The sequence below is a fragment of the Nicotiana tabacum genome, chromosome 7, assembly GCF_000715075.1.
Source record: "Nicotiana tabacum cultivar K326 chromosome 7, ASM71507v2, whole genome shotgun sequence".
Classification (NCBI taxonomy): domain Eukaryota; kingdom Viridiplantae; phylum Streptophyta; class Magnoliopsida; order Solanales; family Solanaceae; genus Nicotiana; species Nicotiana tabacum.
In genome coordinates, this window is record NC_134086.1 from 125,332,704 (window position 1) to 125,360,674 (window position 27,971).

At 39.0% G+C, this 27,971-nt stretch overlaps 1 protein-coding gene across 2 annotated transcripts; it reads left to right on the plus strand.

Moving 5' to 3' along the window:
* The first annotated feature begins 23,453 nt into the window (after positions 1 to 23,453).
* LOC107816580 (zinc finger CCCH domain-containing protein 3-like) lies at positions 23,454 to 27,520 on the plus strand. Of its 2 annotated transcripts, XM_016642305.2 has the most exons (5): positions 23,462 to 23,694; positions 23,796 to 23,860; positions 25,390 to 25,471; positions 26,819 to 26,893; positions 27,127 to 27,520. In XM_016642305.2, the coding sequence occupies exons 1-5, from the start codon at positions 23,565 to 23,567 to the stop codon at positions 27,234 to 27,236; spliced, it is 462 nt and encodes a 153-aa protein (XP_016497791.1). In that variant the 5' UTR covers positions 23,462 to 23,564; the 3' UTR covers positions 27,237 to 27,520. The 2 variants fall into 2 exon arrangements, with proteins under 2 accessions (XP_075073684.1, XP_016497791.1); XM_075217583.1 differs by lacking the exon at positions 26,819 to 26,893 and having other exon boundaries at positions 23,454 to 23,694; positions 27,124 to 27,485.
* The last annotated feature ends 451 nt before the right edge of the window (positions 27,521 to 27,971 follow it).

Here is a 27,971-nt window from a genome sequence, read left to right on the forward strand (position 1 = left end):
GGTCGCCCACTAGTATAATGCGGGAATACATTTAAGTTCTAGGTGGCCCACCAGTAAAATGCGGAAATACATTTAAGTTCTAGGTCGCCCACCAGTGTATGCGGGAATACATTTAAGTTCTAGGTCGCCCACCAGTATAATGCGGGAATACATTTAAGTTCTAGGTCGCCCACCAGTATAATGCGGGAATACATTTAAGTTATAGGTCGCCCACCAGTATAATGCAGGAATACATTTAAGTTCTAGGTCGCCCACCAATAAAATGCGGGAATACATTTAAGTTCTAGGTCGCCCACCAGTATAATGCGGTGATACATTTAAGTTCTAGGTCGCCCACCAGTATAATGCGGGAATACATTTAAGTTCTAGGTCGCCCACCAGTATAATGGGGGAATACATTTAAGTTCTAGGTCGCCCACCAGTATAATGCGGGAATACATTTAAGTTCTAGGTCGCCCACCAGTATAATGCGGGAATACATTTAAGTTCTAGGTCGCCCACCAGTAAAATGCGGGAATACATTTAAGTTCTAGGTCGCCCACCAGTATAATGCGGGAATACATTTAAGTTCTAGGTCGCCCACCAGTATAATGCGGGAATACATTTAAGTTCTAGGTCGCCCACCAGTATAATGCGGGAATACATTTAAGTTCTAGGTCGCCCACCAGTAAAATGCGGGAATACATTTAAGTTCTAGGTCGCCCACCAGTATAATGCGGGAATACATTTAAGTTCTAGGTCGCCCACCAGTAAAATGCGGGAATACTTTTAAGTTCTAGGTCACCCACCAGTATAATGCGGGAATAATTTAAGTTCTAGGTCGCCCACCAGTAAAATGCGGGAGTACATTTAAGTTCTAGGTCGCCCACCAGTAAAATGCGGGAATACTTTTAAGTTCTAGGTCGCCCACCAGTAAAATGCGGGAATACATTTAAGTTCTAGGTCGCCCACCAGTATAATGGGGGAATACATTTAAGTTCTAGGTCGCCCACCAGTATAATGCGGTGATACATTTAAGTTCTAGGTCGCCCACCAGTATAATGCGGGAATACATTTAAGTTCTAGGTCGCCCACCAGTATAATGCGGGAATACAGTTAAGTTCTAGGTCGCCCACCAGTATAATGCGGAAATACATTTAAGTTCTAGGTCGCCCACCAGTAAAATGCGGGAATACATTTAAGTTCTAGGTCGCCCACCAGTAAAATGCGGAAATATATTTAAGTTCTAGGTCGCCCACCAGTGTATGCGGGAATACATTTAAGTTCTAGGTCGCCCACCAGTATAATGCGGGGATACATTTAAGTTCTAGGTCGCCCACCAGTATAATGCGGGAATACATTTAAGTTCTAGGTCGCCCACCAGTATAACGCGGGAATACATTTAAGTTCTAGGTCGCCCACCAGTATAATGCGGGAATACATTTAAGTTCTAGGTCGCCCACCAGTATAATGCGGGAATACATTTAAGTTCTAGGTCGCCCACCAGTATAATGCGAGAATACATTTAAGTTCTAGGTCGCCCACCAGTATAATGCGGGAATACATTTAAGTTCTAGGTCGCCCACCAGTAAAATGCGGGAATACATTTAAGTTCTAGGTCGCCCACCAGTATAATGCGGGAATACATTTAAGTTCTAGGTCGCCCACCAGTAAAATGCGGGAATACTTTTAAGTTCTAAGTCACCCACCAGTAAAATGCGGGAATACATTTAAGTTCTAGGTCGCCCACCAGTATAATGCGGGAATACATTTAAGTTCTAGGTCGCCCACCAGTATAATGCGGGAATACATTTAAGTTCTAGGTCGCCCACAAGTAAAATGGGGGAATACTTTTAAGTTCTAAGTCACCCACCAGTAAAATGCGGGAATACATTTAAGTTCTAGGTCGTCCACCAGTATAATGCGGGAATACATTTAAGTTCTAGGTCGCCCACCAGTAAAATGCGGGAATACATTTAAGTTCTAGGTCGCCCACCAGTATAATGCGGGAATACATTTAAGTTCTAGGTCGCCCACCAGTAAAATGCGGGAATACATTTAAGTTCTAGGTCGCCCACCAGTATAATGCGGGAATACATTTAAGTTCTAGGTCGCCCACCAGTAAAATGCGGGAATACTTTTAAGTTCTAAGTCACCCACCAGTAAAATGCGGGAATACATTTAAGTTCTAGGTCGCCCACCAGTATAATGCGGGAATACATTTAAGTTCTAGGTCGCCCACCAGTATAATGCGGGAATACATTTAAGTTCTAGGTCGCCCACCAGTAAAATGCGGGAATACATTTAAGTTCTAGGTCGCCCACCAGTATAATGCGGGAATACATTTAAGTTCTAGGTCGCCCACCAGTATAATGCGGGAATACATTTAAGTTCTAGGTCGCCCACCAGTAAAATGCGGGAATACATTTAAGTTCTAGGTCGCCCACCAGTATAATGCGGGAATACATTTAAGTTCTAGGTCGCCCACCAGTAAAATGCGGGAATACTTTTAAGTTCTAAGTCACCCACCAGTAAAATGCGGGAATACATTTAAGTTCTAGGTCGCCCACCAGTATAATGCGGGAATACATTTAAGTTCTAGGTCGCCCACCAGTAAAATACGGGAATACATTTAAGTTCTAGGTCGCCCACCAGTATAATGCGGGAATACATTTAAGTTCTAGGTCGCCCACAAGTAAAATGGGGGAATACTTTTAAGTTCTAAGTCACCCACCAGTAAAATGCGGGAATACATTTAAGTTCTAGGTCGTCCACCAGTATAATGCGGGAATACATTTAAGTTCTAGGTCGCCCACCAGTAAAATGCGGGAATACATTTAAGTTCTAGGTCGCCCACCAGTATAATGCGGGAATACATTTAAGTTCTAGGTCGCCCACCAGTATAATGCGGGAATACATTTAAGTTCTAGGTCGCCCACCAGTAAAATGCGGGAATACTTTTAAGTTCTAAGTCACCCACCAGTAAAATGCGGGAATACATTTAAGTTCTAGGTCGCCCACCAGTATAATGCGGGGAATACATTTAAGTTCTAGGTCGCCCACCAGTATAATGCGGGAATACATTTAAGTTCTAGGTCGCCCACCAGTAAAATGCGGGAATACATTTAAGTTCTAGGTCGCCCACCAGTATAATGCGGGAATACATTTAAGTTCTAGGTCGCCCACCAGTATAATGCGGGAATACTTTTAAGTTCTAGGTCGCCCACCAGTAAAATGCGGGAATAATTTTAAGTTCTAGGTCGCCCACCAGTAAAATGCGGGAATACATTTAAGTTCTAGGTCGTCCACCAGTATAATGCGGGAATACATTTAAGTTCTAGGTCGCCCACCAGTATAATGCGGGAATACATTTAAGTTCTAGGTCGCCCACCAGTATAATGCGGGAATACATTTAAGTTCTAGGTCGCCCACCAGTATAATGCGGGAATACATTTAAGTTCTAGGTCGCCCACCAGTAAAATGCGGGAATACTTTTAAGTTCTAGGTCGCCCACCAGTATAATGCGGGAATAATTTAAGTTCTAGGTCGCCCACCAGTAAAATGCGGGAATACATTTAAGTTCTAGATCGCCCACCAGTAAAATGCGGGAATACTTTTAAATTCTAGGTCGCCCACCAGTAAAATGTGGGAATACTTTTAAGTTCTAGGTCGCCCACCAGTATAATGCGGGAATACATTTAAGTTCTAGGTCGCCCACCAGTATAATGCGGGAATACATTTAAGTTCTAGGTCGCCCACCAGTATAATGCGGGAATACATTTAAGTTCTAGGTTGCCCACCAGTATAATGCGGGAATACATTTAAGTTCTAGGTCGCCCACCAGTATAATGCGGGAATACATTTAAGTTCTAGGTCGCCCACCAGTATAATGCGGGAATACATTTAAGTTCTAGGTCGCCCACCAGTATAATGCGGGAATACATTTAAGTTCTAGGTCGCCCACCAGTATAATGCGGGAATACATTTAAGTTCTAGGTCGCCCACCAGTATAATGCGGGAATACATTTAAGTTCTAGGTCGCCCACCAGTAAAATGCGGGAATACATTTAAGTTCTAGGTCGCCCACCAGTATAATGCGGGAATACATTTAAGTTCTAGGTCGCCCACCAGTATAATGCGGGAATACATTTAAGTTCTAGGTCGCCCACCAGTATAATGCGGGAATACATTTAAGTTCTAGGTCGCCCACTAGTATAATGCGGGAATACATTTAAGTTCTAGGTCGCCCACCAGTATAATGCGGGAATACATTTAAGTTCTAGGTCGCCCACCAGTATAATGCGGGAATACATTTAAGTTCTAGGTCGCCCACCAGTATAATGCGAGAATACATTTAAGTTCTAGGTCGCCCACCAGTATAATGCGGGAATACATTTAAGTTCTAGGTCGCCCACCAGTATAATGCGGGAATACATTTAAGTTCTAGGTCGCCCACCAGTATAATGCGGGAATACATTTAAGTTCTAGGTCGCCCACCAGTATAATGCGGGAATACATTTAAGTTCTAGGTCGCCCACCAGTAAAATGCGGAAATACATTTAAGTTCTAGGTCGCCCACCAGTGTATGCGGGAATACATTTAAGTTCTAGGTCGCCCACCAGTATAATGCGGGGATACATTTAAGTTCTAGGTCGCCCACCAGTATAATGCGGGAATACATTTAAGTTCTAGGTCGCCCACCAGTATAATGCGGGAATACATTTAAGTTCTAGGTCGCCCACCAGTATAATGCGGGAATACATTTAAGTTCTAGGTCGTCCACCAGTAAAATGCGGGAATACATTTAAGTTTTAGGTCGCCCACCAGTATAATGCGGGAATACATTTAAGTTCTAGGTCGCCCACCAGTATAATGCAGGAATACTTTTAAGTTCTAGGTCGCCCACCAGTATAATGCGGGAATACATTTAAGTTCTAGGTCGCCCACCAGTAAAATGCGGGAATACATTTAAGTTCTAGGTCGCCCACCAGTATAATGCGGGAATACATTTAAGTTCTAGGTCGCCCACCAGTATAATGCGGGAATACTTTTAAGTTCTAGGTCGCCCACCAGTAAAATGCGGGAATACTTTTAAGTTCTAGGTCGCCCACCAGTAAAATGCGGGAATACATTTAAGTTCTAGGTCGCCCACCAGTATAATGCGGGAATACATTTAAGTTCTAGGTCGCCCACCAGTATAATGCGGGAATACATTTAAGTTCTAGGTCGCCCACCAGTATAATGCGGGAATACATTTAAGTTCTAGGTCGCCCACCAGTATAATGCGGGAATACATTTAAGTTCTATGTCGCCCACCAGTAAAATGCGGGAATACTTTTAAGTTCTAGGTCGCCCACCAGTATAATGCGGGAATAATTTAAGTTCTAGGTCGCCCACCAGTAAAATGCGGGAATACATTTAAGTTCTAGGTCGCCCACCAGTAAAATGCGGGAATACTTTTAAGTTCTAGGTCGCCCACCAGTAAAATGCGGGAATACTTTTAAGTTCTAGGTCGCCCACCAGTAAAATGCGGGAATACATTTAAGTTCTAGGTCGCCCACCAGTAAAATGCGGGAATACATTTAAGTTCTAGGTCGCCCACCAGTATAATGCGGGAATACATTTAAGTTCTAGGTCGCCCACCAGTATAATGCGGGAATACATTTAAGTTCTAGGTCGCCCACCAGTATAATGCGGGAATACATTTAAGTTCTAGGTCGCCCACCAGTAAAATGCGGGAATACATTTAAGTTCTAGGTCGCCCACCAGTAAAATGCGGGAATACATTTAAGTTCTAGGTCGCCCACCAGTATAATGCGGGAATACATTTAAGTTCTAGGTCGCCCACCAGTATAATGCGGGAATACATTTAAGTTCTAGGTCGCCCACCAGTATAATGCGGGAATACATTTAAGTTCTAGGTCGCCCACCAGTATAATGCGGGAATACATTTAAGTTCTAGGTCGCCCACCAGTGTAATGCGGGAATACATTTAAGTTCTAGGTCGCCCACCAGTATAATGCGGGAATACATTTAAGTTCTAGGTCGCCCACCAGTGTAATGCGGGAATACATTTAAGTTCTAGGTCGCCCACCAGTATAATGCAGGAATACATTTAAGTTCTAGGTCGCCCACCAGTATAATGCGGGAATACATTTAAGTTCTAGGTCGCCCACCAGTAAAATGTGGGAATACATTTAAGTTCTAGGTCGCCCACCAGTAAAATGCGGGAATACTTTTCAGCTCTAGATTTTGGAATCAGTAACCCCACCTAAAGGCGGAAGGTTACAACAGAGACCCCAGGCAGGAAACAATAAAATCCCCAGCACCAAGAGGCAGAAGGCTGCAAAGGCAAGCGCGCGATTCAAAAGGAAGAAGGAATGCGTCTCAAAAGAAGCAGTTTGGGAACGTTATAGCATGCCCAACATAACAATCTTGATGAAGAAAGCCATACCACTGAAGAAACCATTGAAAGGCTTAAAGAAGAGGGCCATGTTCCCAGCAGATCAAGCAAACTGATGAAAACTGGCATTCAGAAGAGGCGAAGGACCAGCATCATCTCCCAAGTTCACAAAATAAAGGCATCAGAGGAAAGCGTTAGCCGGCAAGAAAGCAAGGCAACAAGAACAAGTTGAAGATAGATGAGATCTCATACTCTTGCTTAGCTTCTTGTTTTTCCTTTCAAGAACAATGTAACAAGGAGATCAGTGAGCAGTAGCATCCTACAGCAGCATGCAACAGCGCACAACAGCAGCGAGCACTACAGTCACACGGTAGTCCCAGCTGCCAAAATTTCCCGAACTACATTGACCTGATTCCTGTTCAGCCCAGGATATGTAGGAAACCTCTAAAGCAAAGGTTCGGTCAAATCTTTTTCAAAAAATGCTTCACACGGAGTATTCGGACGGGCAAAAATCGCTCGCTTTATCTTTGCGCGAAAACCCTTCGTGTCTTCGTGCAAAGAGGGGCAGCTGTAAGCACGTGATTTTTGCTTCACGGACAAACACTCCAAAAGAAAACAAAAATAGTGACCAGTGACCTCGCTGTACAAATTTTCCAATTTTTTCATTACATGTACTGCTATTCATTTGTGGTTCATCCCATTTTTTTTGCATTTTTTGATCTTATCAGTCAAAACACAAGGTATGTCTATCATAGTAATCAAACCGTAATTCAGTAGTTAAAAGAAAATTCAAAAATATATGTGCATTGTTCGTTCTAGGTTGTGATTTAACTTACTTGAACATTTTAATTTGGTGTGATAATGGTGTTGAAGTGTTACATTGTTGTTTGTTTTAATTTCATTTGTTTTACTATTTATTTGTTATTTTTCATTTTTTGTTTTAAAATTAGAAAAAAACAAAAAGAAAAGAGTTGAAAATCGGTTTGGGCCCAAAAATGAAACGAAATAGGCCCAAAATCGGCACTCAAGTCCAGTCCAAATCCGGCCTGCCCAAGCACCAATTCAAACGACGCCGTTTCAGGCAAGTCGATCTGAGCCGTCTAAGCCTCTTGATCCAACGGTCCACATCCGCACCCGTGACCCGACCTGTTTAGCCGGTCCAACCCAATCCATCACTTAAACCCAAACGACCCCGTTTTAATACCAAACGACCTCATCTCAACCCTCACCATCAGATCCAAGCCGTTGAGATCATCTGATCCAACGGCTCAGATCTAAACCCCTAGACCATATATAAGCTTTCTATCACACCCCACGCCCCTTAATCGAACCCCCCCTTCACTCATCTCCTTCCTCACCAAGCCCTGAAACCCCCCGAAACCCTAGCAGCCGCCCAAGTTTCCCCTTCATCAGAACCCGGCGGCATGAACGCCGGTGACCACCTCCTGAACACCCTAGGACCCCCTCACTCTCCTGAACATGGATCTATTACCCCTAGCCTCGAATCCCCTTCCTTCATCTCGAATCTTCATTTGAAGATTCGAGTCGAACCCGGACCTATACCAAACCTCACCATCTTCATACCAGACACTCCCCTGACCCCCCTCGTGACCAAACCAGGCTTGGTTTGGTCCGAATCTACCCACAACTTCTAAAAAACCAGATCTGAAAATCCAGACCTTAGAACACATGAACCTGGGGAATCCGGCTAGCCTTAACGGGGGTTTGAGGTCTAATAGACCTTAATCAAGGTGTTCTCATGTGAGAACACCCTGATTAAAGTTTGTTCGGCCTCAAAGGGTCAGAGTTGAGTCCAGATTTGGATCAATTTTGTTTGGACATTTCTCGGTAAGTTTTTCTTTTCCTTTTTGTTTTATTCAACTGCTAATTAAGTTGTCAGCATGTTTCGTTGTGTTTGTTTGTTATTTTTCATTCGGATTTCTTCCATCTCTGTCAAAGACCTTTTATTTGGTCGATTGTTTTCTGTGTGTGATTTGAACGTATCCTATGATAAACATGTCCGATTAGGATAGTCGTCGCATAAATAACTTATATAGGTTCCCAGTGATTGACCAAAGTTGTCTGAAGCCCTTCAGGTCCCTGTATGTATTGGTTTATATGAACGACTGATTGTTACCTGTTATAATTAGTATAGTCGACTTGATAAATGTCGTCGATTAACTTCCTACGACTGAATGTTCAAATATTCTAATTCGTACAACTTCACGTAAGTGAATGAACCTGTTGATTGTTAATTGGATGCTTGACATTAGCTGTGACTACTAGCTTGTAACTGCATTGTAAACAAATTAAAAGAATCAGGCTAGGGCAGTCTTGAATTGAACTTTCGGAAGTTCAAAATGCCCTGATGCTGCAAGGGGTTTAGGGCAGTAATAATCAAGGTTAACAAGGGTAGTCTGGGGTTCGAGAAAAACAGGAAAAAGCTTAGTTTAAGTGAGCTGACAAGTAAGGTACTAATTTAGGATTAAACTAATGCAAATGGGGAACAAGACACAAGAGTATGGGGGTTTAAAATGAATACTCAAATGAACCCATAATTCTTGATTAAAGAATAAGGCCAAGCGTGGGGAACAAATGGCTGGCATCAAAAAGATGCTTAGGCGTGGGATTTAATAGGTATGGGCAGTCTGCAAATTGGCAGGATCCAGGCAGCTTGACTGCACTGGTTGTTTGGCTTATAAATAGGCCATTTCAGAACTTAAAAGGGGCTAGAAATTTTAGTCTTGAGGAGAGGTCTTGTGAGTTGAAGAAAACTGGAAAAAAAAATAGAAGGAAATTTCCAGAAATACTATAATTGAACAATGTCCAAAAACTGCACAAAGAAACCAAGTTGGTTATCCTAACTGGGATTGTTATTTGTTCCATTAAGAGAAGTCTGTGTTCTTCTGTTGTGATTGTTACTACACTGAGCTTTCTGTGTACTGTTGGTTTGAGTTTTGACTATCGGAACTGTAGTGGTTATTTGTTGAGCTTTTGGGGTTATTGGGATCACTGGATTGCTGTTACATTCAACATTCTGGGCTGTTGTTTCCTGCTCTGTTTTTCTGGGATTGTCTGTCCATTGCTCGATCACTTGTTGAGCTTCTCCATTGTGGCTGTTTTGGTTGTTGCTGTGTTGTGTTGTTTACCTGTTGTTGTGCTTGCTGTGTACCACTCAGCTGATCATCTTTCTTCTTCTTTTGCTCCTCTATACCAGGTACACAAATATACTACCACTGTAACTTGAAAGGTTTGAGCATGAATGTAAAAGAGAAGATCTGCAGATGCTTATATATGCATAGACTATTATGTTAGGCCTCATATAATGTATAATAGTTTACATTCTTGTTTTGGATACTGGAGATAGTCCTCATGCCTAATAAATGTCAATGTATGGTAGTTGAATGTTAGACTGTGTATATAGGTTGGTGATAAAAGTATGCCCAATGCATTAGGTTGTATCTTAGATTTAGCTTACTGGTGTAGTATAATTCTGTAATGTATGCCAAGCATTAAAATCGTACACTACTAGTTAAGTTCTTTCCCTTCTGATAAACTGCTTCATATAACTGGTAAACCATGTTTTAAGATAAAGAACACAGAGCTTGCAATCTCAACCTCACGAAGGTCGAACCCAGGTCGAAACAGACCAAGCAGGCCCGCATCGAACAAACAATGGCCCAGGTCTGGTCCATCACGCATGGGCTGGATTTGGGCCCTTAATTTTTGCTCGGCTGACTGTGTACGTGGCCGTGCTTCTGATTTTGCACAAGCACTCGGAATTCTGTTATAGATAACTTGCAAGCATGTAATTAACTAGGGCTATCTACTATTTTCAATTAGTAGAGACAAGCGCGACAAGAAACGTAGTTGCTATAGGATATCCCTTTAAAAACAAGGATGAGACGAGCCTCGACGAACAAGATGTACAAAAGTTGTGGGGCCCTCTATTATATGTATATATCAAAGTATTTAGAATTCGGGACGTGCCGTTTAGCGAATTTCACGACCCTCCCAAAATAATAACACGATAGTTTCTTTAGGTGCATATTTAATAATCTATTTTCTTAAACTTGGGTGTGCATTTCATGCGACCCAAATCCAAATCCCAAAATGTCAAATAAAATATGTTCCGGATTGTGGGTGCATTTCATGTGACGCAGTCCAAAGACATGTTTTTTTAGCGATGTTCACATTCCTAAAAAATAATGATAATAAAGCGGTAAAAGATAAAATTTGCACATGGTTCATAATTGTATTTAAAATCAGATAAATAAGCCGAATATAACAGTTGAGCGACCGTGCTAGAACCACGGAACTTGGGAATGCCTAACACCTTCTCCCGGGTTAACAGAATTCCTTGTCCGGATTTCTGGTACGCAGACTGTAATATGGAGTCATTCTTTTCCTCGGTTCGGGATTAAAATTGGTGACTTGGGACACCCTAAAACTTCCAAGTGGCGACTCTGAACTAAATAAACCAATCCCGTTTCGATTGTCCTTTAATTGGAAAAAACTCCCTTGTGCTCGCGCGGGTATGAAAAAGGAGGTGTGACAAGGAACAAACGCGAGGCCAGTGTCAAAAAAAATATCCCCAGCAAAAGGGAGTTGACAAAAGGATTGACGAGTGTCAAGAGGGATATCCCAGCTGAAATCAAAGGTTGTTAAACCTCAAGACCAAGGCCCGTGGACAAAGCAAGGAGAGCAGTGAGCAGGATTTGGGAAATTCATACGATACTAAAAGATCGGTGAAGTGCAAGTTTCCAGGCTATGTCACAAAAGAAGAGGGATATCCCCAGCAGAAAGGGATTATCCCGAGCAAATAATATCATCCCCAACAAGTTGTGGAACACATAGCAAGGAAGGAGAAAGGAAAAACCATCCCAGCAAGAGTATCACAACCAACCACCGCGTTTTAAACTAACAAATTTTGTTTGATTTGAAACAGGTAAAGGAAATGGCATTGATGACAAAAATGCATGCCACAAGGGATATTGTCAAACTGGGGCAGAAAATTTTCCTTTCATTTAGAAAATTTTCTGGAAGTCAGGTACCCATTCGGGGAAGAATAAAGATAACGTCAGTCTCAAGGAAAGTGGTCTTAGAACCAGTGTTGCCCCCAACATAATAAGTTTCAATGGAGGAAGTTGTTCCCCAGCAAAGGGATGAAACTTGAGCTCAGAAAAAGCAAGAGGCCAGCATCATTCCCAACAACCTTTCGAAGAGTGAAGCACTAGTTCTGAAGGAATCAAAATCCCCCAACGGTGTTATCCTCGACAGTGTTATCCCCAGCTGATAACATTTTATCCCCTAACAGGTAAGTAAATAATTCCCCAACAGTGTTATCCCCAGCAGTTTCGAGGAGTCCAACACGAGTTTGGTGAAAATCGGTATCCTCAGCGGTTCCTTTCGGGGAAAGGCAAAACGAGTCTTAAGGGAGGTAGTCTTCGAAGGAAGAAGCTATGCAAAAAAAAAAGAATACAAAAGAATTAAAAAAAAGAATAAAAAAAGAACAAAAAAAAAGGGAAGCGGTTTGCAGAGGAATGAAACATCGCAACAGTAACAACTCAGGAACAGAGTTTGCAAATCGGTGTAGTAATCCCAAAACAAAAAGCTTGAAGCTTTGATGAAACAACAACAATTAACGCTGATTTCAAACAATGAAAGAAAGCAGAAGATTATTTTTTTTTAGTTTTTTTATTTATTTGAAAGTTTAAATATTTTTTCGGAATTTTTCTTTCCCTCTTAAATATTCAGCTTTTTTTTTTCTCTCTTTCTCTATCTGTGTTCTCTGTCTTTTCTTCCCCCCCCCCCCCAAATCTGATTCAAGACTTCCTATATATAACACATTCCCAAACCCTTTAATTAACTAATAAATCAATACTTTTTCCTACCAAACCCATTATTCTTCCCACTCATCCCCATTATTGGGAGTAATTCTCATATAGGGCAAAAATCACGTGCTTACAGCTGCCCCTCTTTGCCCGAAGACACGAAGGGTTTTCGTGCAAAGATAAAGCGAGCAATTTTTGCCCATCCGAGTACTCCGTGTGAAGCATTTTTTGAAAAAGATTTAACGGAACCTTTGCTTCAAAGGTTTCCTACATATCCTGGGTTAAACAGGAATCAGGTCAATGTAGTTCGGGAAGTTTTGGTAGTTGGGTCTACCGTGGGACTGCAATGTTACCGTTGTTGCATGCTATTACCACTGCTTACCGATCTCCTTGTTACACCGTGCTTAAAAGAAAACAAGAAGCTAGGCTATACTTCAATTTGTTCTTGTTGCCTTGCTTTCTTGTCTGCTTGCGTTTCTTCCGGTGCTTTTCTTCCGATGCTTTTCTTCCGAAACTTCTGGCCCTTTGCTTTTCTGAATGCCAACTTTTCATCATTTTGTTCGATCCGCTGGGGACATGGCTTCCTTCATTAAGCTTTTCGGTGGTTCCTCTGGGGATACAACTCTCTTCATCAGATTTGTTATGCTGGGCATAATTTAATGTTCACAAGTCGCTTCTTTCAAGATGCGTCTTTTCTTCCTTTTGATTCAGGCGCTTGAATTTGTGCTGGGACCTCTTGTTGCAACCTTCTGCTTCCCGGTGCTGGGATTTTTATTGTTTCCTGCTGGGGATTCCTGTTGTAACCTTCTGCCTTACGGTGAGGTTACTGATTTCAAAATCTGCAGTATAAGACTCAAAAGTATTCCTCTCGTTATACAGGTGGGCGCCTGAGTGCAAAAATATGAAATGTATGCCCGCATTATACTGGTGGGCGACCTAGAACATGAAATGTAAAGACATAAATGTATTCCCGCATTATACTGGTGGGCGACCTAGAACAGAAATGAAAAGACAGAAATGTATTCCCGCATTATACTGGTGGGTGACCTAGAACAAAAATGTATTCCCGCATTATACTGGTGGGCGACCTAAAACAGAAATGTATTCCCGCATTATACTGGTGGGCGACCTAGAGCATGAATGTATTCCCGCATTATACTGGTGGGCAACCTAGAACAGAAATGTATTCTCGCATTATACTGGTGGGCAACCTAGAACAAAAATGTATTCCCGCATTATACTGGTGGGCGACCTAGAACAGAAATGTATTCCCGCATTATACTGGTGGGCAACCTAGAACAGAAATGTATTCCCGCATTATACTGGTGGGCGACCTAGAACAGAAATGTATTCCCGCATTATACTGGTGGGCGACCTAGAACAGAAATGAAAAGATAGAAATATATTCCCACATTATACTGGTGGGCGACCTAGAACCAAAAGGTATTCCCGCATTATACTGGTGGGCGACCTAGAACAGAAATGAAAGACAAAAATGTATTCCTGCATTATACTGGTGGGCGACCTAGAACGGAAATGTATTCCCGCATTATACTGGTGGGCAACCTAGAACAGAAATGTATTCCCGTATTATACTGGTGGGAAACCTAGAACAGAAATGTATTCCCGCATTATACTGGTGGGCGACCTAGAACAGAAATGAAAAGACAAAAATGTATTCCCGCATTATACTGGTGGGAGACCTAGAACAGAAATGAAAAGACATAAATATATTCCCGCATTATACTGGTGGGCGACCTAGAACATGAAATGTAAAGACAGAAAAGTATTCTCGCGTTATAGTGGTGGGCGACCTGTCTTCAACAACAACTTTTAAAAATAAAATGCCATTCCTTTCTTCAGGCGGGCTCCTGACTTCAACAACTTTGAAAATAAAATGTCATTCCTTTATTTAGGTTGGCGAGATTTCAACAACTTTTAAAAATAAAACGCCTTTCCTTTCTTCAGGCGGGCTCCTGATTTCAACAACAACTTTGAAAAATAAAATGCCATTCCTTTCTTTAGGTTGGAGAGATTTCAACAACTTTTAAAAACAAAACGCCTTTCCTCTCTTTAGGCGGGCTCCTGATTTCAACAACAACTTTGAAAAATAAAATGACATTCCTTTCTTTAGGTTGGCGAGATTTCAACAACTTTTAAAAATAAAACGCCTTTCCTCTCTTCAGGCGGGCTCCTGATTTCAACAAACAACTTTAAAGATAAAACGCCTTTCCTCTCTTCAGGCGGGCTCCTGATTTCAACAACAACTTAGGAGGAAATGCCTCTCCTATGGGTAAAAACAAACTTAAGAGGAAATGCATCTCCTATGGGTGAAACTAAACTTAGGAGGAAATGTCTCTCCTATGGGTGAAACTAAACTTAGGAGGAAATGCCTCTCCTATGGGTAAAAACAAACTTAGGAGGAAATGCATCTCCTATGGGTGAAACTAAAACAAACTTAGGAGGAAATGCATCTCCTATGGGTAAAACTAAACTTAGGAGGAAATGCGTCTCCTATGGGTAAAAGTAAACTTAGGAGGAAATGCATCTCCTATGGGTGAAACTAAACTTAGGAGGAAATGCCTCTCCTATGAGTAAAAACTAAACTTAGGAGGAAATAACTCTCCTATGGGTGAAACTAAACTTAGGAGGAAATGCCACTCCTATGGGTAAAAACAAACTTAGGAGGAAATGCATCTCCTATGGGTGAAACTAAAACAAACTTAGGAGGAAATGCCTCTCCTATGGGTGAAAACAAATTTAGGAGGAAATGCATCTCCTATGGGTGAAACTAAAACAAACTTAGGAGGAAATGCCTCTCCTATGGGTGAAACTAAACAAACTTAGGAGGAAATGCATCTCCTATGGGTGAAACTTTAATGATTTCAAACTAGGAAGTGCGTCTCCTATTAATGAAATCTTCACTTAGGAAGTGCGTCTCCTATGCGTGAACCATTTCCTTCTTCCTGAATTATTTACTTACCTGTGTTGTCTTCCCTCGAAACTGCTGGGGAATATTTTGATGGGGATGACTTTTCCTTTTCTTCCTTACCCACTCTGGGTTGCCCGAAACTCTGTTGAGGATGCTCTACATCTCGATGATCCGCTGGGGATAATACTGCTGAGGATAACTCTGCTAAGTAAATATGTTATCTTACTCCTTCCAACTTTTAAGTAGGATGTTTCATTCCTCTGCAAATTGCTTCCCTTTTTTTTATTCTTTTTTTTATTCTTTTGTATTCTTTTTTTTTTTTTTTTGCATAGCTTCTTCCTTCGAAGACTACCTCCCTTAAGACTCGTTTTGCCTTTCCCCGAAAGGAACCGCTGAGGATACCGATTTTCACCAAACTCGTGTTGGACTCCTCGAAACTGCTGGGGATAACATTGTTGGGGAATTATTTACCTACCTGTTGGGGGATAAAATGTTATCAGCTGGGGATAACACTGTCGAGGATAACACCGCTGGGGAATTTTGATTCCTTCAGAACTAGTGCTTCACTCTTCAAAAGGTTGTTGGGAATGATGCTGGCCTCTTGCTTTTTCTGAGCTCAAGTTTCATCCCTTTGCTGGGGAACAACTTCCTCCATTGAAACTTATTATGTTGGGGGCAACACTGGTTCTGCGGGAATACATTTATGTCTTTACATTTCATGTTCTAGGTCGCCTACCAGTATAATGCGGGCATACATTTCATATTTTTGAAACTCAGGCGCCCACCTGTATAACGAGAGGAATACTTTTGAGTCTTATACTGCAGATTTTGAAATCAGTAACCTCACCGGAAGGCAGAAGGTTACAACAGGAATCCCCAGCAGGAAACAATAAAAATCCTAGCACCAGGAAGCCGAAGGTTGCAACAAGAGGTCCCAGCACAAATTCAAGCGCCTGAATCAAAAGGAAGAAAAGGCGCATCTTGAAAGAAGCGGCTTGTGAACATTAAATTATGCCCAGCATAACAAATCTGATGAAGAGAGTTATATCCCCAGAGGAACCACCGAAAAGCTTAATGAAGGAAGCCATGTCCCCAGCGGATCGAACAAAATGATGAAAAATTGGCATTCAGAAAAGCAAAGGGCCAGAAGTTTCGGAAGAAAAGCATCGGAAGAAAAGCACCGGAAGAAACGCAAGCAGACAAGAAAGCAAGGCAAAAAGAACAAATTGCAGTATAGCCTAGCTTCTTGTTTTCTTTTAAGCACGGTGTAACAAGGAGATCGGTAAGCAGTGGTAATAACATGCAACAACAGTAACATTGCAGTCCCACGGTAGACCCAGCTACCAAAACTTCCCGAACTACATTGACCTGATTCTTGTTTAGCCCAGGATATGTAGGAAACCTTTGAAGCAAAGGTTCGGTTAAATCTTTTTCAAAAAATGCTTCACACGGAGTACTCGGATGGGCAAAAATCGCCCGCTTTATCTTTGCATGAAAACCCTTCGTGTCTTCGGGCAAAGAGGGGCAGCTGTAAGCACGTGATTTTTGCCCTATATGAGAATTACTCCCAAAAAATTCAAAAATAAATGATTTTTCTTGGTGTGCAAGTTTGTGGTATTTTTGTGTAATTATTTGTATGTTTATCTGTGCATGTTTATTTGTTAAATTATTAAAAATATAAAAATATGTCGTATTTTGCATGTAGGATTTAATTACACAATTGTTAGTAATTAAGTTTGTTTTACAAAAATTAAAAATTACAAAAATATGCATCTTTTGCATTTTTAGCATTTAATGTCCAAATATACAATTTTATGCTTAATTATTACTTAATTGTGCGTTAATTGTTATTGGGAGTTAATTTACGCTTTTATAACTTAATTTAGTTCTATATGATAATTTAAGCATTTTTAGAATTTAGTTTTAGAAAAATAAAAGAAGAAAAGAGAGCAAAAAATAAAGAAAATCGGAATTGGGCTCAAATTTAAGTCATAGGCCCAAAGAGACCCAATCTTCCCAAACGACCCAGTCCATTTCGAACTGGGTCGACCCAGTCCATAACCCAAAAGACCCAAACCCCCTTTGTCTTTCATTTTTCATAAAAACAAAACAAAACAAAAAAAAACCCAAAGAAAAACCCTAAAGACTAAGCTATCCGCCACCCCTCCCTATCTTCTTCTTCCTCTCTTTCTCTTCCTACCCCAAGCTCCTACCATGGCAGCCCTTCCCCCTCATACCCCTGCCCCCCTCACATCAACACACACACAACACAGCCACCCTCACCCCCACGACATCCCCTCGCTTCCATGGCTGCGTTTTTCAAGTTCGTTGAGCAACTTCTCCGCCACCATTGCTGCCCGAAGTTGCTTCTCCTGCTGCTGCTGCGTTTTCTTCTTCTCTGACACTGCTGCTGCTGCGTTCTTCATCCTTCATGTTGCTGCTTCATCGTCCAAACAAACCACCATAATTGCTGCCCGCCGCGTCCAGCCATGGACGAGCTTCATCGAGCTCGAACTCGAGCTCCCATGGCTGCCGCTGCATCTTCTCTATTCGTGATGCTGCTACTGTTCCGTGCTGCTGCTCTAACAGTGTTGTTGCTGCTTCTCCGTCGAGCTCCACCAGCAGTGTCACCACTGCATCACGACTGCCATGGCTACGTCTTCTTCGTCGCGTCGCGGATGCTCCCTCATCGCTGCCATGGCAGCTCCTTCGCGGGTTGCTGCTGCGTTCTTCTTCTCCATAAGCTGTTGCTCCCGTGCTGCTACTGTTTCAGCAGCGTGGCAGCAGCATGCTACTGCTGCTTCAGTTCTCGTCGTCGCCAAGCACCCCTCCATCGAGCTTCGTCTATTGTTTAAGTTTCCGGGCAGATTCGAGTGATTTTGGTGCGACAATCGCTTCCGAACGGATTTGTTTTCGTTTAGAGTTCGTTCGATGTTCGTCGTTGGTCATTCACGGTTAGTTGTTCTAAGTTCTATTTCGTCCATAATTTGTTTGATATTTTCAGATTTTGAATTAGCATAAGTTTGCTTTATTTTTCTTATTCGTTTTTATATAAAAATTGTTAGTTTAATTATATTGTTGTTAGATTTAAGTTGAAGATTCAATTTAATTATTTTCAGTTTGTTTTATTAATTTTAAGAGGATTTTGTTTTAATGTAGAAAGGTGTTAGTTTAAATCGTTTAAATCCATTGTTTGTTGTTAATATAGATTTAATTCGTATTCATTTTTTGAAGTTGGTTTTAATTCAGTGATTTAATGTGAAGTTATGTTTTGGTTTTAATTTTTTGGATCATGTATCTTTGTTATAATTTTTGTTGGATTTAATTAAGAAAGATTAATTGATTATTTGAAGATTAGTGATTTGAATATGTTTATTTGTTTTGTTTAAGTTTAATTCGAAGTTTGAATAAAGTTTGTTTGTTATTTTTGTTGAATCTTTTCATTTATGTTCATACTTTGTTTGGTTGATCTTGAATCCGAAATTTGTATAGTTTGATTTTCTTGTTTATTGTTTATCATTTATGATTATTTCTTGAGTTTGTCTCATAATCTTGTTTAAGTTTAATATAGGAATTGTTGGTTGAAATGTTGTTAGAGTTGATTTTAAGTTCAAATAATTATTAAATTTAGAAATCTGAATAAACTTGTTTGTTGTTGTTGTTGTTGAAGCTGAAAATAGGTTTGTTTGTTGCTAAAAATATTGTTCAATCAAAATTTTAGTTGTTCTTTGTTGTTCAATTTGTGTTCATGTGATATTGTTGTTGTGTTGTTCATCCGTGTTCATATGATTTGTTGTTTGAATTTGTGTAGAAATTGGTCATATTGGCTATATTTTGGTTGAGTTTGATTAATTGATTTGTTATAGCTGATGGAGGTAGTTTGGTAAATTGCAGTACATTCAGGGTAAAATGGTAATTGCAATAAGGTCGGAGGGGTAGTTTGGTAATTGTACATTATGTAATTCTTTATGTTAAGCATGAGGGACAAAATGTATTGGAGTGTGGGTGATATATTTTTTTAATATAAATAGGGGACAAGACAAAATGTAGTGGATGAGAATATGGTAATTGTTTATGATAGGCATGGGGAACAAAATGTAATGTGTTGGTTTGATATATTAGTTTAATATAGTGGGGGATGAGTGGGAAGATAATGGGTTTGGTAGGAGAAAGTGATTGATTTTAATTGATTAAAGGGTTTGGGATGGAAAATAAATATAGAGGTCTTGAATCATAACAAAAGGGGGGGAAGAAAAAAACGGACAGATAGAGAGAGAGAAAAAAAAAGAGCTGAATATTTAAGAGAGAGAAAAATTCCGAAAAATATTCAAACTTTCAAATAAAAAAAAACTAAAAAAAATCTTCTGCTTTCTTTCATTATTTGAAATCAGCATTAATTGTTGTTGTTTCATACAAGTTGGGAGCTTTTGTTTTGGGATTACTACTCCACCGGTTTGCAAACTCTGTTCCTGGGTTGTTACTGTTGCTGGATTGTTGTTGCTGTGCTGTATTGTTATTACTGCTGCTGATTCTCATCTTCATTTTCTTTTGCTTCCAATATCAGGTACACAACTGACACGCTGGTTATTGTAATCCGAAATATGAAGCATGAATACGAAAAATGAAGAGTTGAAATTCTAAATTTGCTTTAATTATATTCTGAATTTTATTTGTATGTACAAATTATTTAGCTTGCAAAAATCAGAATCATGTAGCTATTTAATACATATAGTGGAACATCCGACGATAGCTTAACAGATGAACTATCTACATATATTGCCTAAAAATAAATAAATGGTGTAGTAACTCCGTCGAGTCAAAAATCAAACTAATAGGCCATCTAGTAGGAACTTGGCAGAAATATTGTTTAGTTAAATAATATTGGTTAATTTCAGCATGTAAATGGTCTAGGATTAAAATTAGATTGCTATGTTTTTTTAATTTGACAAACTGAGAACATGCCTAGTATAATGTAACTAGGTAATAACATGTAAATAAATTAAGATATTTTCTCTTTTATTTTGTAGAGACAAATTTCAATAGAAAAATGTAGGCATTTTAGGACTATCCTTTAAAAATAAAATGAGATGAGTCTCGCCCAATAAAATGCACCAATTGTGGGGCTCTCAATAAATGTACATTTAATTGCTTAGAATTCGGGAGGAGCCGTTTTAGCAAATTTCACGGCCCTACCCAGAAATAATAATACGCTAATCGCTTTAGGCACGATTTTAATAATAATACATTCCTAAACACGGGTGCGCATTTATGCAATCCAAATCCAAATCCCAAAACATTGAATAAAAATACGTTCCGGATCGCGGGTGCATTTTATGTGACGCAATCCAAAGACATGTTTTAAAACGATGTTCACATTCTTGGAAAAATAATAATAACAATTATGAAAGCGGTAAAAAGATAAAATTTGCACATAAGTTCATATTTGTATAAAATCAGATAATCAAGCCGAATATAACAGTTGAGCGACCGTGCTAGAACCACGGAACTCGGGAATGCCTAACACCTTCTCCCGGGTTAACAGAATTCCTTATCCGGATTTCTGGTTCGCAGACTGTAATACAAAGTCATTCTTTTCCTCGATTCGAGATTAAAATTGGTGACTTGGGACACCCTAAATCTCCCAAGTGGCGACTCTGAAATAAATAAATAAATCCCGTTTCGATTGTCCTTTAATTGGAAAAAACTCCCTTCACCCCTCGCGAGGGCGGACAAAGGATGTGTGACACAACCAAGCCAAACCTGTCAATTTCTTGTGCAAAATCAACTCTCTCCTTAGACCAGTCATTCACCAACGTTGTTAGAAGACTACGTCGTTTCGCATATTCGCCTAATCGAGAATATCCGTCCCAATACCAACCCTTACTCCCATATTCAAATTCAGATCTCAAAGAATTCAGGCCATGACAAGACCAAAAATACGAGCCATAAAAGTCTTCCGTCAACCAAGCGTCTTAGCCTTACCTCTGTATATTTCATCCCCAGATATCATGCTGAGAGAAATAGAAACATACTAAGAGAAAAATATCAAATACATATAAAAATAAAAATATATACAAAAAAAGGATAAAATTAAAAAGTCTAATCTAGAAAAATAACTAATTTCTAAATCAGCGGCAACGATGCCAAAAACTTGTTGCGGCGAAACGCACACGTAAGTATACGCAATCGTCAAATAATAAAGTGACTAAAAGTCAGATGTCGAACTCACGAGGACTTGTGATTAACTATTAACTAAATTAGACTATCATAATTATTTAAACAAGAATTAAACCTAGAAATATTTGACTTTAAACTAATTAAAATAAAGAAAAATAATAATGAACTCTGAAAAAAGAAAGAACAACTTTTTATGTTATCAATGTGATGAAAACGATCTAGAGTTATGGGCTATCTAACATTCCTATTGTATTCTTCAATTAAATTGACTAACTAATTTGTCTAGTTTATTGCTTGACAGGGTTAATATTGCTCATAAGAATCTGTCGAGTTCTTTCACCTATTCAAGCTAACCTAACGCCTATATGTTTATGGAATTAGAACTACCAAGAACACATTTATAATTCCTGTAAATCAATCAAGCAAGGCAATTCGGTATATGTCTATCCTAATTGCGAATCCGTTCCCCAAAGCCCAGGTTCAAGAACTTGCTCAACTCAATCCTATATGCAATCTAGAATTCCCACTTTCGAGTTCAACTTTAGATTCGTAGATAGTATTCAATTAGTGATCAAGCAATCAAATAATTAAGTGTAGGATTGAATAAATAAACCAATATGATAACCTAAGAAATCAAAATCAATATTCGAATAACAATAGTCATGAAAGAACCACAACCCTAGAACGTGAAGTTTAGCTCCACATAGACATGGTAGCCAAACAACAAATTATACAAAAAAAAATATAAAACTTACTAAGTTTGGTGGAAGAAAAGATGAAACCCGGACTCCACGGCGGCTCCTTTCTCTCCCTAGGCGAATTCTCTTCAAAAGTATGTTAGATCACCAAGAAGGGGCGTTTTTGGCCCATATATTGCGTACAAAAGTCGTTGGTCAAATTTTTCCTTTTCCTAATCCGGCTCAGCTTCAGGGATTGATGCTAGGATGGATGCGCTTCCACTTCTCAGCTTCGCATGCTCTTTGTTCCTCCATCTCTGTTGTGCCCAGGTCCGACTTCACTGCTAAAGGTGCACCAACTAGTCTTTTTTCCAAGGTTGGATGCGACGCATCCACCCTCTTCTCCTATATTTGAAGCATCTTTTCTTCATATTTTTTCACTCCAAACAACCTAAATCATCACACACAACTTAATTAGTCATAAAATCAATAATTAACACATGTTGGGCATTTTAAAGACCAAATAGCACAAAAAACGATTAAAACATGAATGAAGTAACATTAAAACATATAGAAATATGCCCAACATCACCAGGTCTTGACAAATTGCTATGACTTCAGATTCAGTTGGGCATCGACGTTACGAGACTATGCTATTCTAAAAGATGAGTCCCTTTTGTCATCTTAAAAACATATTAACAATGGTATTCACAAATTGATCGGAGTCAAAGATGATTCGTGCTTCTGCTATGTCATTGTAAATATTGTACCATCGAAATCACCTAACTGAATAATAATAAGTAATAAATACTACAGTAATTTGTAAGAAAACAGTGGTTTTATAATTAAGGAGACCAAACCGGAGTCTAAAACTATGTTTGGATCATTGTTACTCATCGTTTTATAATGTATTGTTCTTTACTGTATTGTATTGTACTGTATCATTTTATTGATACAATATTTGAATAGATTGTATCGTTTGTTGTTAAATAATATTTTTGTTGTTTGGTTTGACAGTATCGTATTGTACTATAATCGATAAGTTTACTAAAATATCCTCAATTGTTTTAAACAAAATTTATCAAGAATTACGTATAAAAATAATTTAAGAGACCTCTTTCTACTAATTTATCATCAATTATGTAGCTTGGAAACAAGAGCAAAAACTTGAAGAAAAAAGTTAACTATCATTAGCAAAAAAAAAAAAATCAATCTAATACGATGGAAAGAGATAAAGAAACGAACAGAGACTTGGATGAAAATTAAACAACGACACGAAACTCTGGAAAAGATGGGCGTGGATAAACTAGGTCAATAAGTTGGAGATTTGAAGTTAAAATAAAAAAAAAAAAGAATAAAATAGAATTATAAAGTAATAATTAAAGGCATAATTAGAAAAGAAAATGTCAAACAATTCGACCACGCCAAATATGTTGTTTAAAAAATGGGCTTTTGCTTGTTTGGGAACAATGGAATACAATATGATACGATAGACAATCCTCCAAATGAAAGCATATAAAATCCCTTGAGCATTCGCAATTTTTTTTTGGTTACTACTAAAAATGCCGTTGGGGAAATACTATTGCGATTATTGCGATAAGGAATTCCAGGATACTGCAGCGGCGCGGAAGCGACATCTTCAAGGCGTTCAACATCAGAGAGCTAAAGCTCTTTGGTACGACTCCTTGCGCAGTAAGTTTCTCCCTTTTCTTCTTCTTAATTAGTTATTTCTTTCCCCATATATGCAAGTATTTCTTCTGCAAGAGTTAAATGGCTTTTTTGTGGGATAGCAGATCCTCAGTTATATAACGATCCTGATTCGTTTGGTAAAGGAGTCTGCAATCACTTTGTTCGTACGGTACTGCTCTTACCTTTGTTTTCATATGCAAAAATTCTGCAATCTTTTGAGATACGGGAATTGTACTGCTTTATTAATTCCTCATCATGTTCGGGATTTTGGTTGTTTATTGTACCGCAATTCTGAATTAGCGTGATGGAAATAGAAATGATAAATGACCTAGATTGATGCATTTCATTAATCAATTAAACAATCAACTACATCTCAATCCCAAACTAGTTGGAGTCCGTTATATGAATTATTCCTATCCTTTATCCGGAGACGACAACAACAACAACAACATGTACAGTATTATCCCACATCGTGGGGTCTGGGGAGGGTAGTGTATACGCAGATCTTACCCCTACCTTATGAGGATAGAGAAGTTGTTTCCAATAGGACCCTCGGCTCAGGAAAACATAAGCACCACATTAACGAAAATATAAATAAGAAGGGACAGTACCAAAAGCCATATAAAAGCAGAATAAAAACAATAAGATAGTAAGCGAATCAATAATGAAAGAAAACAACGGTTAGTCATAAAAACCTACTATCTACAAAAATCGAAACTGTGTGTTAATACTACTGTTATGAACACTCCAGACTACCTACTCTACTACCCTAATCCTCGACCTCCATACCTTCCCATCAAGGGTCATGTCCTCGGTCAGCTGAAGCTGCGCCATGTCTTGCCTAATCACCTCTCCACACCAGTGGCGGACGCAGGATCTCCACGAAGGGGGTTCAAAAAAGAAATTGTAGCTAGTGAGAATTGAAACTATGACCTTAAAGATTTTGAACCCCCTTGACCACTAAACTACACTTTGGGCTGTGTTAAGGGGGTTCAAAACTTAATATATAGAGGTAAAAAACAGATTTTGCCTTACATATACAGTATAATTTTTCGGCGAAGGGGGTTCGCCCCCTTCCGTCCCCCTAAATCCGTCCCTGCTCCCTACCTCTTCTTTGGTTTACCTCTACCTCTCCGGAGACCTTATCATATTTTAAGTTCTTATGCCATAGCTAATCTATTGCAATCGTCTTCCTTTATGTGAGATTGGACTGGCTATACTTGGGAGTTTTATTGATGCATTTCATAATTACCAATAAAAGAAGAAGAGAGATTTGCATTTTAAGATAGCTTGAATTAGCATGTAAGGCTTTCTGGGCCTTTTTTAATAGAAAAAATATAGTTTGCTAAGACCCATCATCTCAGAATAGCGCCAAGTTGTAATTGCAGCTTTGGCCTTCTGAGTATTATACTCTACAGCAGAAGTTTGGTAACTTTAAGAATAATTTACCATAGTAGGTCAAGTAACTTGGTAGTTATGAACACAAACGGGTATAATGTTTGTTGCTTTCCACCTGAATTTATTGCCCAAGGTCAGATGACACTTCTTATATTGTTGACTTCAACGTGACACATCATTTACATGTTGAAAGAGTAAGTATAATGGATAGGGGATGGCGAAGTCTACCCTCTAAATTATATGTGTTTGACACCCTTGATTGGATAATATTGTTGATCATATCTTTTACTTGCATCCAAGGGGTATTGCCAGTATGGGGACTCCTGCAAATATTATCATCCCAAGCAAAACTCTCAAAATTTGCAACAAACGGGAATTCCAGGTATCTTTCTTGCAAGTTTTGTTTATATTGATATTTGATATTTTACTTTTAATCAACTAATGTCTTAAATATAGGATTATATTAAGCATCATGCTAGCAATTTCAACTTATTGGCCTCACAAAGTATTTTAATTATTTACTTCGACACAAGTACTTGCATTTGTCTAAGAACTCTAGGTTGCTGGAAGACGAGGTAGCCTTAGCCACAGAGAAATTAATTTTATTTTCCTTAGGGATTGGATTAGTTTATAGACTGTCTGCTACCAGGTGAATTTTAAAGTGAAACTAGTACTCCTAGCAAGTTGTGAGTAATTATAAACCAATGACAAATTATGAGGTTACTCGCATGTTAGGGAAGAATAAGTGTCCAACTTCTGGTGAATTTCTTACCCTAGACTATTCGGGCGTCAACCTGGACAAAGCAAAATTTTCACTATCCCTATTTCATACAGATCAATAATCAGTCTCATACTTATCAATAATCAGCTTTCTTCATAATGAACTAGTTATTAATCTGATTTTGGGCTTGTCACTTGAAATAGTATCACACTTCAAGTTAACTTTTTTATTTTTCCCTTGAATAATTAGAGTGGTTTTACTAACAATTTCATTTAACAATTGATGATGTCAAGAAATTCTTTTAAGAAGGCAAACAATATTTGCCTTTTGGAATCAGAAGGGTCTGTGTAAGAAAGTTTGTCAAGAAAGTGTTCTGAATTCGAATTACAAATATGTGGGTCAGTGTATCCTGAAACACTCTAACACGCTAATGGTTTTTGTGTTTTCTTCTTTCTGGAAGAGAATTGGAAAACTGATGGAATGCAGTTAATGATTGATGTTGTTTGCTTTTTCCTGAAATACTTGTCTTAGTCAGCTCACCAGAAACAATTTCCGGAGAACTCATCTGAAAGATGTCCTATTTTTGTCAGATGTTGTAAAACTCTGAAAGGGATATCTTAGGGAAGTAACAGAACTTTTGGGAAGTGTAGCTTTAAAGTAGATCTGCGCAATCAATCTTTGTGAATTTCTTGGAATTGGCAATGTGCAGAAGTCAAGGGACTTATCTTGTAATGTTGCAACTTCCTCATTCAAGAAGTTCAAAGTTTATATCCCAACCTTTTTAAAACTTTTATTGTCCTGTAATTTTGGGTTTTCATTTCTTGGAGTATTTCCAAATGATTGACAGACCAGAATTAGTTTTTAAAGTTTTGAAGTATTAATTCTTTATATGGATATACTATTGAATTGAGAGAGTGGTTGATTGTTCATCTCTTACGAATTTGAATAGCTCTGGGAAGAACTCAGTGCTTGCAACTTTTGATTTCGTTTTCTTTATCCAATTCTCAGGAAAAACTACTAGAGAGGGTATTCACTTAGAGAGTGTATCAAATAGTCAACTTTTCGGTTCAGCATCTTTTCCAGGCAAGCATCACTTTTTGCACATATGCTCTTTCCATTTGAACATTAATATTCGCGCCATCTGTGACATCAGATCTAACATTCTTTTAGAAAGGTCTTGAGATCTAACCTGAAAATCCATTGTTATTTGATGTTTCCATCCCACAATTAATCAGCTGATGTTCTTGGTGTTTTTTTGGGGGTTAATCTTTTAGTTTTCAAAAGAAGTTTAATTGTCATGTTCTTGGTTGTAGCAGGTGATGTGTTCCGAGAAAATGGCGGAGCAAAGCTGGGCAATCTGCCTCCCTCTCTAAGGCCTCCGCCAGAGGGTGGTTATCCACCTCTCCCTTTTGTTGACTGGGGATAAGTCTGCCACCTCATTTACTACTCTTGTCAGATATGCTTTAGAGTAGATTGATTGAAACATGTCGATTGCTCAAAATATATAAGTACTAGATTGACTATAGAAGATATAGATGACTGCAATTTCAGCCGAGTGATGTGCAGCTAGAATCGTGGGATATTTTCTGTCTGTATCAGGTCAGTCAGTCCTCCTGCGTTAAGAGTGATTACCACATTATAGTTAAGCCTAAGATGTTTTCATGTTGACATTTTATTTTTTCTTTCTAATAAGATTTGTTCCTCAGCTTATAGTTGGACATGTATACTGTTGGGTACAATTACCTAGAAGGAACTATTATTTTGAATTGGTGATTTACCTTGGTCTCAAACACTTCTAGATCAATTTTAGAGCCTCTGTGACACATGAAACCAATATTCTATGATGGCTTTTTCACATGCAGTGCTCTCTTCATCTCGAATACGTTATTTTATCATATAACTCAAAAGATTGTTGAACCCGCTGATCGCGGTTTGGATCAGTCCGATTCAATCCTTAAAGCGGACCCAAATGGGCGTTGTATTTTATATTTTTTGTTAGTATATAGTTCAATTATTAGATAAAAACATTAACATTTACAAACAAATAATACAAGAATAACATAATAATTTTCAAGTTTGGAATTTAGCATTTTGAACAATGAAAAACTTACATTCTTACAAATCGAAATACTTAGCAACTAACGGAATGCAAAACATCACG

What these genes read in the sequence shown, in the direction of transcription:
- LOC107816580 (XM_016642305.2), top strand. Translation starts at nt 23,565, where the DNA reads ATGCCGTTGGGGAAATACTATTGCGATTATTGCGATAAGGAATTCCAG. An exon ending in GCAACAAACGGGAATTCCAG is followed by an intron (nt 25,472 to 26,818) that starts GTATCTTTCTTG and finishes TCCAATTCTCAG; the next exon opens with GAAAAACTACTAGAGAGGGT. An exon ending in CGGTTCAGCATCTTTTCCAG is followed by an intron (nt 26,894 to 27,126) that starts GCAAGCATCACT and finishes TGGTTGTAGCAG; the next exon opens with GTGATGTGTTCCGAGAAAAT.